The 13,761-nt window shown below is 44.2% G+C and overlaps 2 protein-coding genes and 2 long non-coding RNA genes across 5 annotated transcripts; 1 reads left to right on the plus strand and 3 right to left on the minus strand.

Moving 5' to 3' along the window:
• Positions 1-209: 209 nt before the first annotated feature.
• On the minus strand, positions 210-1,708 carry LOC112342414. Its single transcript, XR_002990962.1, has 4 exons — positions 1,578-1,708; positions 1,232-1,525; positions 813-1,165; positions 210-715 (listed from the first exon to the last, which is right to left on the minus strand). It is a non-coding gene; the product is annotated as an uncharacterized LOC112342414 (long non-coding RNA).
• Positions 505-3,759, plus strand: LOC9631236 (transcription activator GLK1). 2 transcript variants are annotated; one of them, XM_024664198.1, is made up of 12 exons: positions 505-969; positions 1,349-1,428; positions 1,483-1,549; positions 1,606-1,652; positions 1,707-1,784; positions 1,837-2,050; positions 2,111-2,496; positions 2,555-2,695; positions 2,767-3,048; positions 3,099-3,161; positions 3,224-3,313; positions 3,386-3,759. In XM_024664198.1, exons 1-12 carry the CDS (start codon positions 846-848, stop codon positions 3,530-3,532), a joined length of 1,719 nt encoding a protein of 572 aa, XP_024519966.1. In that variant the 5' UTR covers positions 505-845; the 3' UTR covers positions 3,533-3,759. The 2 variants fall into 2 exon arrangements, with proteins under 2 accessions (XP_024519966.1, XP_002990416.1); XM_002990370.2 differs by having other exon boundaries at positions 1,837-2,496.
• LOC112342415 lies at positions 3,580-3,896 on the minus strand. Its single transcript, XR_002990963.1, has 2 exons — positions 3,785-3,896; positions 3,580-3,712 (listed from the first exon to the last, which is right to left on the minus strand). It is a non-coding gene; the product is annotated as an uncharacterized LOC112342415 (long non-coding RNA).
• A 298-nt stretch (positions 3,897-4,194) lies between these two features.
• On the minus strand, positions 4,195-6,075 carry LOC9631237 (cyclic dof factor 3). The gene is made up of 3 exons (XM_002990416.2): positions 5,929-6,075; positions 5,622-5,866; positions 4,195-5,569 (listed from the first exon to the last, which is right to left on the minus strand). Exons 2-3 carry the CDS (start codon positions 5,763-5,765, stop codon positions 4,409-4,411), a joined length of 1,305 nt encoding a protein of 434 aa, XP_002990462.1. The 5' UTR covers positions 5,766-5,866; positions 5,929-6,075; the 3' UTR covers positions 4,195-4,408.
• Between the last annotated feature and the right edge of the window lie 7,686 nt (positions 6,076-13,761).

Raw genomic sequence — 13,761 nt, forward strand, 5'->3', positions numbered from 1 at the left:
CCCCACATAGTAAATTCTTGCCCTAATTTTGTCACACCGCGCCTAATTTCCCGTGACCCTCTTTCTTCTTTCAAGCAGGCAACCCACCACAACCGCTTACAATGCAATGTTTCAATGCACTCTGTAGATATACATAGCCAGGCATGTGAATGTGAACAGTAACAGATAAAAGAAAAAAGAAAGCAACCGAAGGTAAAAAGGCAACACGATTCGAACACGAGATTTCCGGGAGCTTTCATTTCAATCCGCAATGGAAGATTCGCACCTCACCGGCTACACCCGGTGCTCACAGTCCTTCAGTACTGGAAGAGCCGGTCACTTTCCTCTTTGTCTCTTTGTTCTAGCGAAGAGTGTGGCGAGAACAAGCCGCCATAGATAATAGATGGCGAGTTCTTCCCTCTTTCCTTCTCATTTCCTGGCAGCGATTTTCCAAGAGGAACTGCCGCAGAGAATCCTCCGCGCCTGAAACGCGGCCCTGGATCGAGAAAGGGAGAAGTTCTCTTACAATTCGCTGGCTTTGAGCTCCAACCAAGTCTCCTGGCCGGGAATTCATGGCAAATCCGCCAATGCGTGCTCCACTGGAATGCAGGTTGACACAGGAGGATCCAAACCACCGCCACCATTTTAGTCGTCGCGGCCTTATCCACACAGGGCCACAGCGGGGACTACTCATAGTAGCTCAAGAACAGCACTAGGAATCGCAAGCCGGTGGTGCCTGGGAAGAGAACCAAAGGAGTGGATTTGGTCAGTCCTTTCGAGGAATTTAATGCAGGTTTCAAGCTCGAGAGTGACAGAGGAATCAAAGAACTCACCGCAGAGGGGCTTTGGATCTCGCAGCAGCAGTCATGCCGCAAGACAAACTCCACGGCTGGAAGGATTTCCCGAAGGGACTGCACGTACTCGTCGCGATTGCCGATGGTGACGACCGGGAGGAAATCAGTGGCATACTCCAATCCTGCAGCTATCGAGGTAGAGCGACGGGAAAAGAAAAACTCATCACTCCCTTCTCCTCTTTCTTCCCTGGGATGCTCTGCTCTGCTGCCTCTGACTCGTCTCCTTGTTTCTATCGTTTCCTGTTCCAACGTTTTCCCGGTGTCTCGTTCTCGTAATGCTGTCCCGGATCTGCGGAGAAATCGTAGCAAGCTCCTCCACACGGCGTCCCGCACTGCATACATTAACGTTGGCTTAAGTCTAAAAAATGATATGCCTGTGCAAAGAAAATCTCACGTACCTCTGGCCACGAAACCATCCTGTCTGTCTTGTGTGCATCGGGTAGCCAACTGAGTGAAAGAGGTCTTTGTCAGCTCTTTGTATGGTGGATTTACGGACAGCTTTTGTGCATGCGCAGTCACAGCCTTCACTAGCGAGGAGGATGCTCTCGCGGCGATTGAAAAGCCCAAGACCCCGTTCCATGCCGCAATGGTTGACGTAAGTTTGTGTTGCTTATGTCGATCCACTCACAATCGTCTTTTGATGTTCCAGGCAACCAATCGGGATATCTTCGATGGCTTCAAGGTGCTCGAGGCTGCAAAGGAGTTGGCCGTCATAAGTAAGCTGACAGAACTAGCGGGTTTTACCTCACACTGTTTGTGGTTCCTGCGACAGTGATTTCCAGCACAGAGGATATTGAAACCATGATGCGAGCAATATCTGTAAGTAGAAAACACCAGCAATTGCGTCAGATTTTCAATACTTGTTGAAACCAGCTCGGTGCCGCGGATTTCCTCCAAAAGCCTTTCTCCGAGGAGAAGCTGAAGAATATCTGGCAGCATGTTGCTCGGAAGGTCAGGATACAATTTCTGCAGAACCACCTCGCTCACATTTATCACCTTTCAGGCTATGCTTTCAACAAACAGCGAGCCAGCTTCCACAGTAGCCGACCACGAAGTTAAGCCCGAAACGCTTGACGATGGCGACCAAATCGAGAGCCAAATGCAATCGTTTGATGATCTGGGATGTATAATTGGGGAGTCATTTCACGAATGCGAAAAGTTCCCAGAAGTAGAGGAACCTGCAGCAACGGAAACCAAAGAAGGTTTTGACGTAAACGGTAAACTTTACGACTTAGAAAGAGAGTTCATGAGGTCGACGAACCTGGAGTTTTGCACAGCCGAAGGGACTTGTATAAAACTTGAGATTGACGACACGCTGGACGACTTGAACCTCGGAGATGGCATCGTTCTAGACGGGGAAGGAGCCACGGAGTTCGAGCTCGACCCTTCATTATTCGTTGGCTTTCCAGATTCTGACTCTGACTCTGCGCTGGATATCAACTTCGAAATGCTTGATTCCGGAGACACGCACGAGTCAGAATTTGACGGAGAAGAAGCGATGATGTTGGCTCAAGTCCTCAAAACCGAGGACGAAGTTGTACGTAACGTTTCGGAATCTTCAGAGTCCATGAGCAGCTCCACAAAGGAAAAGGGTGAAGAGGAGACCAAGCCCGAGAGAGCAGCAAAAAGCTGCAAATCTGCACCAGGAAGGAAGAAGATGAAGGTGAATCTGCTTCATACGTTAAAAAAAAATACATGTACAAACTAACGTCATTTTTCAGGTGGACTGGACACCGGAGTTGCATCAAAAGTTTGTACAGGCCGTAGAACAACTTGGCGTCGACAAAGCCATACCGTCCCGTATTCTGGAACACATGGGAGTCAAGTGTCTAACGAGGCATAACATTGCGAGCCATTTACAGGTAACTCCTGCAACAACATCATCAAAGATCAGCAAACTAACAGAGAGTGCATAAAAATCCCACCTTTTCAGAAGTACCGCTCGCACCGGAAACATCTTCTGCAACGAGAGGCCGAAGCAGCAGTAAACTGGAGCCATCGTCGACATTCCGATACCTGGTCTAAAAACCGGGCGCCAACCCAGTCACGTCAAACACCAATTTTGCCTGCACCACCACCCGGTGGAGTTCCATTGCTTGTGTGGGGGCATCCAACCATCGATCACTCTTCGGCTCATATGTGGCAACAGCAGCAACCACCTGTGACTCCTCCGCCATGGCAAGCACCGGACGGAACCTTGTGGCAACACCCTGCTGTAAGTTCCTCGGTCTTCGAACTTGAATGATCCAACTTGTGTGGAAACAGGTTTGCTTTCCTCCTTGGGGTCACGCACCAGCACCAGGAACACCAGTTTATCCCAACTGCATGGTCTGCTATAAACTTCGAGTTTTCCTTCTTAACCAGTACCTTGTTTCCTTTGTTTTCCGCAGAGAGTACCAGTCGCACCTGTGATTGCTGTGCCGCAACCCCCTGCACCTCCACTTCCAGGAGAAACTCTCAGCCCCCCGGCATGCCATCCGGTAATCTCTTCATTTTGCCCGGTAGCCTCTGCTGATAAAAGTTTCCACGTTGTTCTTTTCTTCCTGGTAAAGCCTCGGGAGGTCGTTGACGCTGTGATAAGTGAGGCCCTCACCAATCCCTGTACACTTCCGCTGGGACTAAAACCTCCTTCGATGGAAAGTGTGATGTCCGAGCTAGTGAAACAAGGAATCACCATAACACCTCCAACGCCTTCTTGACGAGCAAAACCTCTGAGGTTCAAAAAATCCGTCGACATATACTACTATCGTCGCTTTTTCCCTTCCCGTTTTCCCGTTTTTCGTTGAGGAGACCATGCTGTTCTGCAGAAACATCACTGAAAGCCTTGCAAAAGAGCTGAGGTTGTAAAAGTTCCAGTTTTGGCGTGGTGATGTACAGACCTGTACAAGAAATAAAAACACATTTGAGAGATTAAAAAAAAAAAACACACTTCGATTTCCTGCTAACTCAACTGGTTCCTTCATTCCAGCTTTCAGGTGGCGTCGATCTTTCTCTTTCTCTTCGCAGCACCAGGCCCTGCCAAACGCATTTATCAGAGTGACATACAAATCTGGAGAATTTCCGTCTCACCCGAGACTCCCTCCGTGTGTCCTTGGCAAAAGATTATTGAATTCGCTGCCAAGATCGTCCCTCTCACTGTTCCTGTCCACATCCAGACGAGGAAAAGCTTGCAAGAAAAAAGCAGTACAGAAAACATGAACTTACTTTAATCAGCCGCAGTAGCAAAGGTACTTTAAATCTCACGCCTCTTTGAGCCTGTCTTGGCTGCTACGCAAGAAAAGGTCCGCTCTGATCGCCAGCGAGAAAGTAATAAGCGAAAGCGAAAGCCTCGCGCAGGAATCGGGTCGCGTTCGTCTGAGCATGTTGATAAAGTTAAACAACTTTATTGACTTCCACTCCCTGCAAGCTATGTACAACTTTGGCCAAGGCTACGTTCCACCCATCCGTAATCCATCCATTCCCTGCTTTGATTTTGCTCTGCGAGGCGGATACTATCAGTACGTAACCTGTGTCGATTATTTCGATCCTCCTCCTGTCCCGTCCTGTGAGAAGCACTCCTACCCCCTACATTCTTCTCATGTCCCTTCACTGCTCTTGTTGGTATCAGACGCTGTCTTTGGGTGACCATCCAAATCATCCGGACCCGGCTTGGTCCCGCTGGTTTCCTGCTGAAAGGCCTTAAACATCCCCCCTGTGGAGATCGTGTCCACCTTGTTGGAGCCCGTCGCAATGTCGGCCAGAAACGAGCTGCCGCGGCTGGCATCCCCTTGAGCATCAATCCTCAAAGTTTTCGGGGCCCATAAAGACCCCTCTGGCCGCTTGGCCGGTCCCGCCCCTGCCACTGACTTCTCGTCCCTCATGTGCTTCCCCAGCGCCGTGTGAACATTCTGAGCGAGAACCTTTGCGGCTGCTGTTGCCGCGGTCGCGGCCATGCTCCCCCAAGGACTGTTGCTCCAGCCAGCCCAGCCGGGGAGATTCCATGGGCCCGTGCCATTGAAAAAGGCGTAGGGCCAAGCCGTCGTACCACCGCCACCCTCCCTGCACTCCTGGGCCGGGTTGGACACCGATGACCCGCAAGTCGAGTCGTCTCTGGAATCGTTGCTGCCTTCACTTGTGCTGCTCTGCTGCTGCTGAGACTGCCTTGAAGGATCCTCTTCAGTGCTGCGTGAAGTCGCGAACCCCCGGATGAAACCAAAACTTCCGCCTCTCCCGGCGTCGCTTGCTCGGCTAACCTTGCAGCTCGAATCCTGCTGCGGGAGCTTCGTCGCCAGCTTTCTCTCGGAGCTCTGCCCGGGATTCTGCTGAGGAGGAAGATCACTCCCGGCAGCGGCAGCAGCACCACCACCACCACCACCACCATTTTCCAATCGCCCGTTCTTGTTCTTCCGGCGCCCGGCACCCACTGGAACGTTTCTCAGAGTGCCCCCGGCTGTCCAGTACCTCTGGCAGTTCTTGCAAAAGTGTCGAGGCTGGTTGACGTTGTAGTTGTTGAAGTAGCAAAATTTGGTGTCGAGGCTATGGCAGCGGGGGCAGGACACGGGCTTCTCAGGTCTCTTGAGTGGCCTGCCGCTCCTTTTGTCCTCTTGCTCCTCCGGCCTCCTTGGCACCTCCGCTACACCGCCGCCGCGGCCACCGTGATCCTCCTCCTCCTCCTCCCTTTTCAAGGCTTTGTCATCGTCGCTGCCGCTGGTGCTGGCGGAGAAGCTCGCGATCTCTTCCGCGGTATTCGATATCACCTGTGATGTTTGTTTGCTCGCTAAAACTCGTAGATTTCCAAAAAGCACTTACCTCGGACTTCGCCAATTCAGCGGGCGACGCGGCTTGATCCTCGTCCGCCGGTGTCACGGACAGCGAAATCTTCATACCAAACAGCTTCACGGCGTGGGAGAGCTCCCGCTTGGCCGCGCTCTGCCCGCTTTCTTTCACCGCCATGACAAGAAGAAATCCGCCAATGCCAGAACCGGTGCCTAGCTCAGCGTATCTCCAAGAAAGATCGCCGCCTTACTTCTGGCAAGAATGCAAGTGGCGCGGCGCTGGGGATGGCGATTATGACGCACAGATCAGAAAAGATTGGGGAATTTGGGAGCAAGCGCACCTGGATTGACGAGATTGGCATGGATCGGAGCGAAATCGAAGCTGTGGGAGCGCACATTCCATCAAACCCTGACCAGAGGCCGCCGCGAGAGACGAGGCGAGAGCGAAGAAAGGAGATAAAAGAAAAACAGTGTTTTTAGGGTTTATAATAAGCTGTTTACTTCAAAATCGGCTTCTATGATTAGGACCATATCGCGACTGACGTGGCGCGCCAGCATTGGGTGCACAATAAAGTGACCACGAGGGCCTTTGCCTACGTGGCGGTAGCAAAATTTCGCCGGAAATCCTCTTCGTTGGTTTTCAAGGAGAAATCCACATCGTAGAAGATGATCTTTTTGGTCCGCCACGTAGAAAGGCCGGCTGCCACGTGACGCGTCATGGTAGGCAGAAAAGATATGCAAGTAAAAGACTCTTTTTGGTACTGGATAAGCACGGGCCACGTGATGAAAATTGATGGACGGCCGGGATGCTTGTAAAATCAAATCTGAGAAAGGTAAGTTTTATAACCTAATATTTTAATAGAAAGGTAGATAAAACTTTCACTATTTACCAATTCACGTATATTAAAAACCATTGCAGAATATTCTCATTCCAAAAATGCAAAAAAAATCCTATATAAATGAATATTCTCAAATAAATGCACAAGAGTGAGATACTCTCTATATAAAGGGAACTTCTCTCCATTTATTTTGTATTTGGAAAATCTTGAAATGCATTCCAAGGATTTTCCAAGAATGCTTGAAAACTTGACAATCATTCTTTCATTGGTCCAAAAACAATTTGAAAACACTAGGGCTACATATAAATGGAACAACTTTCATCATGGTTTATTTATAGAGTACAAAGTGGATAATTTTAAAGTATATAACATTTGGCATACCATTACAAAATCCATAAGTGTCTCCCTTTAATGCTTCTTTACAACCTAAGAACTTTAACTACTTCCCATCTTTCCAAAAGGATATGAGATGCAGGTGTACAATTATATATTATTATTAGTATAGTGGAGATTTGGTAGTTGTTGGATTGATTTCAATCTGAACCACTTGCATTATATATAATCTAGGGTTTTCTTGCTAATCCGATATACATATTTTATATTCCATACACTCTAAATTTTAGAAATTTATGTATTTATATTAAAATTAACATTTTTAAGAATTTAAAGTTAAAACACTTTTTATACTTTTATTCTATCAAAATTTTTATATTCTTGATTTTTTAATCCATATCCTATGGTCCAAAAAAACTAACTATGCAATCATTTATAGATTGTGGCTGTTATTATTGGTTAAATTGCTAAAGCTTGCCAAATGCTAAAGTACTAGTTGCATGTATCATCCTACATTTATATTTATGGATCAAGCATTCAGACATTTATTATTTTCATTAGTCAAGGATTATATAGACAAAACACCCCACCCTAAAGAAGTGTTCTATCCAAGAGATTTAGAAGTTTGAATGCTTGATCAATAGAGTTAATGAAAATGCATTGTGACTCAATGTGAGATTCTATTATTTTATATACCACAGCTACTATAGCATTTGACAAACTACAGTAATTTAAGTAACCACAATAGACTTTGTAAATGATAGGAGTGGGATGGCTAAAGCTACTGACCATTTCACAACAATGTTTTTGAGGATTTGAAACCTTTACTGATAATTGCCTCTAATAAAGTAGTCTTTTCTATTGAAAAATCTATGTGTTGACTAGTACACTATAAGGTTTATTGGAAGCTTGTCTTGAAACACCTTCATAAGCAAATAGTGTTCTTGAACACATATAAGTCTAAAAGTGTAGGGATGGTGGTTGGAATGCACTTAAGGAACAATTGCGAAGTCATAGCATCCAAACATGTATCCACTCGGATCATCATTTTCATCTCTATGTATGCAACAAGATTAGTTAGTGACTAATTATTATTGACTAATCACAAGTTCCCACCTCTTTCTCGATGACTCATTTTTGAAAAGGGGTATGGTTGTGTAAACAATTTAATCTGCCAATTTATAATATGTCTAAATCTTCCTGACGGGGTTGATTTCTTGCTCAAGGGAAGTTAGGCCTTTGGCCTTCTTCCTATATCCCTGCAGGCAGGGATGTATCATTCTTTTGTAAGCCGAGTGGTACTTAGAGTAGCAAGGGTGGCTAACTCTGTTAGTCATTTCCTTGTCAGCGACGGCTAAAGAGTGTCTGAGTCTTAATGTCTTTGAATATAGAGGAGAGGTTGTTCCATAACTCATTTCAGTCGGTGTGTTTCCCATATAGTGTGCTTTCCATTAACTTTTGAAGTTATTTCCTAAACGGTTTGCTACTTAAGCATGCATCGACGAGGACGTCAATCTTCCCCAAGGGGAGGAGAGTGACACGAATGTGACTTCGGGTATCGAAAGATACTTGTCGGCTAGTCCTTAGGAACACTCTTTCCTTATTGCCATGACAGTAGGAGGTCGGTATAATTAGTTCCTTTTATCATTCCCACTTGAGCTAATTAAAAAACTGGTCAATGACCTTGCACTTAAATTGGTAAACATAAGGTAAGAACTTTATGTGTTTCTTGCTGAGCATACTCGGCCTAGTTTAAGAAACTCGTGTCATTGGTTTGCACTTGCTAGTATCAAGAACCCCCTCAATATTAAGTCTAGTCTCTCAATATCATTATCATTTCGGTCCCAAGTGTTATTTATGGAAAGTGTCTAAATTCGCTTATTTGGCATATCTACGGAATGTAGAGATCGGCCTGAACACAATGGTGATAAGGTTTAAGCCTGGTAGATTGGATACCTTGTTAATATATTATTTTATTTATATTAATAAAAATGATAAAACTACATATTAATTTACAATACAAAATAAAAAATTTAATAAGTCAAATAAAATTCAGAATATCAGAATCTTAAAAGTATATTCTAGGTCTATTTAAGAACATACTACATATCCAATCTACCAAGCTTAAACCTTATCCCCAAAGGTTTTTCAGGGCCTTTATTCACTAAAACAAAGCTAATAGAAAGCAAGAGTGAATCACCACCCAAAACTCTTTAACAACTAAGCTAACTAAAGTTGAAGATACTTTACTTAGTGTCCAAGACCAATCCTCCAACAATACTCAGTTACAAATAACACATCATCAAGGAGTGATTCACCACATCCAAGATTTAATAAAATCCAACACCATAGACTAAATGTAACCAAATAATATCAACAGAGGTATAGCCAATATACCAACATAGAAAAAACCATGCAAGTCTAACAACATGATCCTCTACAACACTAACTAGCAAAACAAGCCTATCACTGATAAATCTTCATCGAGTGAAACAAGTGTTAACATTCCTTAACAAAGTCTACAAATAATCACTAGTCACAAAGCAACCACCAATTACTTTTCAACTTGCTTTCACAAGACCCAAACACTAAACTTATATCATCAAATCATATATTTGTCCAACATGAACATAATATCCTAGATATGAGATAAAGGTTCATAAACAAGCATAAGCTAAATGACCACTCGAATCCAACTCAATAAGCTCAGTAATGGATTTAACCATTAGCTCTAAGCATGTCTTGAAGAGGCTAGTTATACATGACCAACACTTTGTTGAAACTAAAGTGAAGATCATGAGATGGACTTATATCGGTACACAACCTCCTCATACACAAAGCTATAGTACGGGTACCAACATCTTAACCTCAAACAACTAAGTTGAACATTATCATCTTCAACCAAGGCGCAAAGCTACCAAGACTAAGTCTGAATCAATGAGAGTTCACTACTCTCATAAAGTTTAACAAAATTCAAGATGCAACTTGCCACCAAGTAAAATGCTATAAAAGAAAGGCACAAAAGTCACCCTTCTTAGAAGAGTACAACGATGTAAACTCTAGTGTGCTTACAACAGCTACTTTCTTACACCAACTCCAAACTCTATCCAATCAATTGCTTTAGCCTCAAAAGTCAACATCCCTTTTAGGTCATATCATATAAACTACTTACTAAAGTTTAAGCTAATTGAAGTCAACTCTAACCCTTTCACTAATTTGTAATGGTTTATGAAAACAAAATGGTTTTCAAGTAAAATGATAAATAGATTAGCCATTGGAAAAGTCTAGGAAAATTTGTGGAAAAAAAATTTTCATCCTAGAAAAAGAATGACTCTTAGTCTAGGAATGCAAACTCTCTAGACTCAACTAACTTCCTTATACCTACAACTTCACATAGGCTCACCTCAACACAAATTCTCATGACCCATAGTATGCTTAAGCACCTATATTTTTGATATCTAACACCGATATCCTCAAAATGCAAAATGAACATCCAAGGCTTGATCACGAAGACTATATCTTTGGACATCCATATTGCACTAACATTCTTTTTCAATCACCTACAAGATTCAATATGAAGCCAAAACATTAACAAAAAAAATGACATGGAAAATTAAGTTTTAAGGAAAATTTTTTCCATCTGACAATCTACTCCAAATACTAACAGATAAACCGATAAGCCATAGCAAATGAATGTTATAACCTTTTTCCAACAGCTCAATAGGCAAACTCAAGGAATCTAGGTACTGACTTAAGCTTAACATAATGGATCATCATCGAGAATCAAGTTAAAGCTACTACAATATTATTATATGTAAATAGATTAACTTCTCTATTAACCACTTTGGGGTTGATCATCGTTTAACTAAACAACTTTGTAAATGCATTACTCATTATCACATAGATATGATATAAAAAATCATAATGAATTGATCATCAATTGAGTAACACCACGAGTAGTGTTTATATCACTACTACAAAAGTCTATGTGAGTATCAAATGCCAACTCTATTCAACAAAATGCAACATAAATACCCACTGATAGAGATTTACAATACTTAACACTTCTAACTTTTGTTCACAAACTCATACCACTTTTTTTCTGACCAAATTCAAAACTAATCCAATACCAAACTACTCAAGGAGTAATAGCAAGGTTCTTCGAAAAAGAATTAAACATTGCAACCCAATTCTTCAATAGCAAATCTAGACAAAATGGTTTAACGCTCTACCACTATCCATCCCACAACTCACCATTTGTAAGACTATCATTTTCCACATGCATCAAGATAAGGACTCTTGATTGCATGATATGAACACAAGCAATGAGATCACACATCATTACAAATCATCTCTTCAAAAAGAGAAAATGATTTACATGTTTGATCCTTCATCTCTGATAACTCACTTTTTTATCTCATTTTTTTACTAAACCTCAAGCTTGCTTTCACATTGCCTTTAGTCCAATCCAAGAAAAGTTTATGAGAGAGCACGGTAATGACTATATGAACCAATAGACTAATCCCTACAGTCTTGATTAATCCACTTATAATCATGCTTAGAAAAGATCCACTAGTGCCGTGCTAAATAGCTACGGATTAGTTTATTTGCCACTCATAGAAAACCCAAGGAAGATTTACTTTTACCCACGGTACATGGAACAACTCATGGAACCACTAATATCCTAACATTAATCCTACCAACTCAAAGTGTAACCTTGAGTTGCTAATGTGCCTCACTCACGAGCCCAAGCACGAACTCGTGCTAATGAAACATCTTACATCCATCTTATGAGCCTAAGCAAAAGCTCATACAATCTAGTATGAAAGGTAACTAAATTTCATACCCATGGAACAATTGCAAAGCCTTTACACTGAAATATATACCCACTCGGATCACCGTTTTCATCTCTGCGTATGCAACAAGACTAGTTACCTAATCTCATTGGATAGTACTCACCGAGACTCATCCTTTGATACCAAATGTAACACACGTGGTTTTTACCCTTTATTTTATAGTGTTTTACTATAAAATAACCACAAAACGGAACCTAAACACTCCATATGCCACATGCTCAAAGGACAATGGTGTGGAACCCGAGTTTCAAGGCCTTGGACCACTGAATGAAGGAATAGTGCCAAACTCCCAAGTATGGAGCCAAGGAGCAATGGTACTGGAATACAGAACAATTCCCAAGCATATAGCCCAAGGAGCAAAGGGACAGGAGCATGGAGCAACTTGGATCAGTTTTAGAGCAACTAACATTCTAATGCCAAGACCAACATGCAAAATAGAGTTAAATGGAGTTTAGTGCTATTTCAGTATACCAGTGGCCTAATGCAAGGATATGGGTACTCCACCAGCTAACATAGAATGGAACTTGGGCTTAGACCCAAGCCAAATGCAAAACAAGGACAGGCATGCAAGCGAAAGCTAAATTATACTATGAGACACAAAATCCCTAGGCCCCAAAATGGAGCCGAAAGGGTGCCATGTGGTAATGGCTAAAGCGAAAGCCAAACAAATGTAACACATTTGGACTAAAAGCTCCGACTTGAAAGGTTGAGAGCGGGAGTGATACTCCCAACGAAGTGCTTGAGGAACAAGTGCAAAGCAAGCAATAAGTGAGTCTTTAGAAAAGGGACACAAGAGGAACTGAGATGGAGTCCGAGATGGACCCAAGATGGAGTCCGAGATGGACCAAGATGGACCCAAGATGGACCCGAGATGGAGTCTAAGATGGAGTCTGAGATGGACCCGAGATGGAATCCGAAATGGAGTCTTAGATGGAGTCCGAGATGGACTGAAATGGAGTCCAAGATGGACCCGAGATGGAGTCTGAGATGGAGTCCGAGATGGACCTGAGATGGAGTCCGAGATGGAGTCCTAGATGGAGTCCGAGATGGACCAAGATGGAGTCCGAGATGGACCCGAGATGGAATCCGAGATGGAGTCCAAAATGGACCCGAGATGGACCCGAGATGGAGTTCAAGATGGACCCGAGATAGAGTTCGAGATGGAGTTCTAGATGGAGTCCGAGATGGACCCGAGATGGAATCCGAGATAAAGTCCAAGATGGACCCAAGATGGAGTCCAAGATGGACCCGAGATGGAGTCCGAGATGGACCCGAGATGGAGTCCGAGATGGACCCGAGATGGAGTCCAAGATGGACCCGAGATGGAGTCCGAGATGGAGTCCAAGATGGACTCCGAGAAGGATCCGAGATGGAGTCCGAAGTCGAGACCAAGACCGTGACCAGGACTGAGACTGAGACCGAGGCCGAGGCAGAGCCCGAGTCCGAGTCCGAGCCCGAGCCCGAGTCCGAGTCTGAGTCCGAGTCCGAGTCCGAGTCCAAGTCTGAGTTTGAGTCCAAGTCTGAGTCCGAGTCCGAGTTCGAGTCTAAGGGGGTGAAAGCCCAAAGCATTCATCTCCCAAACCCTAGAGGTTTTAGTGAGCTCCAAAAGTATAGTAGGGGGAGGATTCCAGTGGAGTCAGTTTGGCCAGGAAAGGCCAGTTTATCCCAGAAAGGCTGTACCTAGGTGTTGGGTGATGGGATAACCACTAGGAAGTCCAAAGCTAGAGTGAATACAGACTGACAAGTGGGGTAGCTTGGTGAAGTGTTCAAGAGCCGACTCTAATTCCCCCGAGAGATCAAATGGTCAATGTTCCCAGTCCAAGTGTGAGTGGCACTACCTACTTGAATACCTGACGTGGCTCAATGAAACCTCACTCTAAGCTCATGGCTAGAGCACCCAAAGGTGAAAGGCGGGGAGAGTAACCATGAGGCTCATATAAGGCCACGGTGTTCCGAAATGTTGTCCCAAAAGCCCAGACTGTGGAAAGGAAGAGGAGTAGTCCTTTGGTGTAGTGACCAAGGATACAATCAGGTGGTAAAGAGGTCCCAAAGGACCATGGGACTTAGTGGTCGGGCCTGTGGACCTCAATCCAATGGTAGTGTTGGCAAACACGGCCATGGGCAGAAAGGGACTTGGTAGGGACCA

Source organism: Selaginella moellendorffii, unplaced genomic scaffold, assembly GCF_000143415.4.
Source record: "Selaginella moellendorffii unplaced genomic scaffold, v1.0 SELMOscaffold_108, whole genome shotgun sequence".
NCBI classification, from domain to species: Eukaryota; Viridiplantae; Streptophyta; class Lycopodiopsida; order Selaginellales; family Selaginellaceae; genus Selaginella; species Selaginella moellendorffii.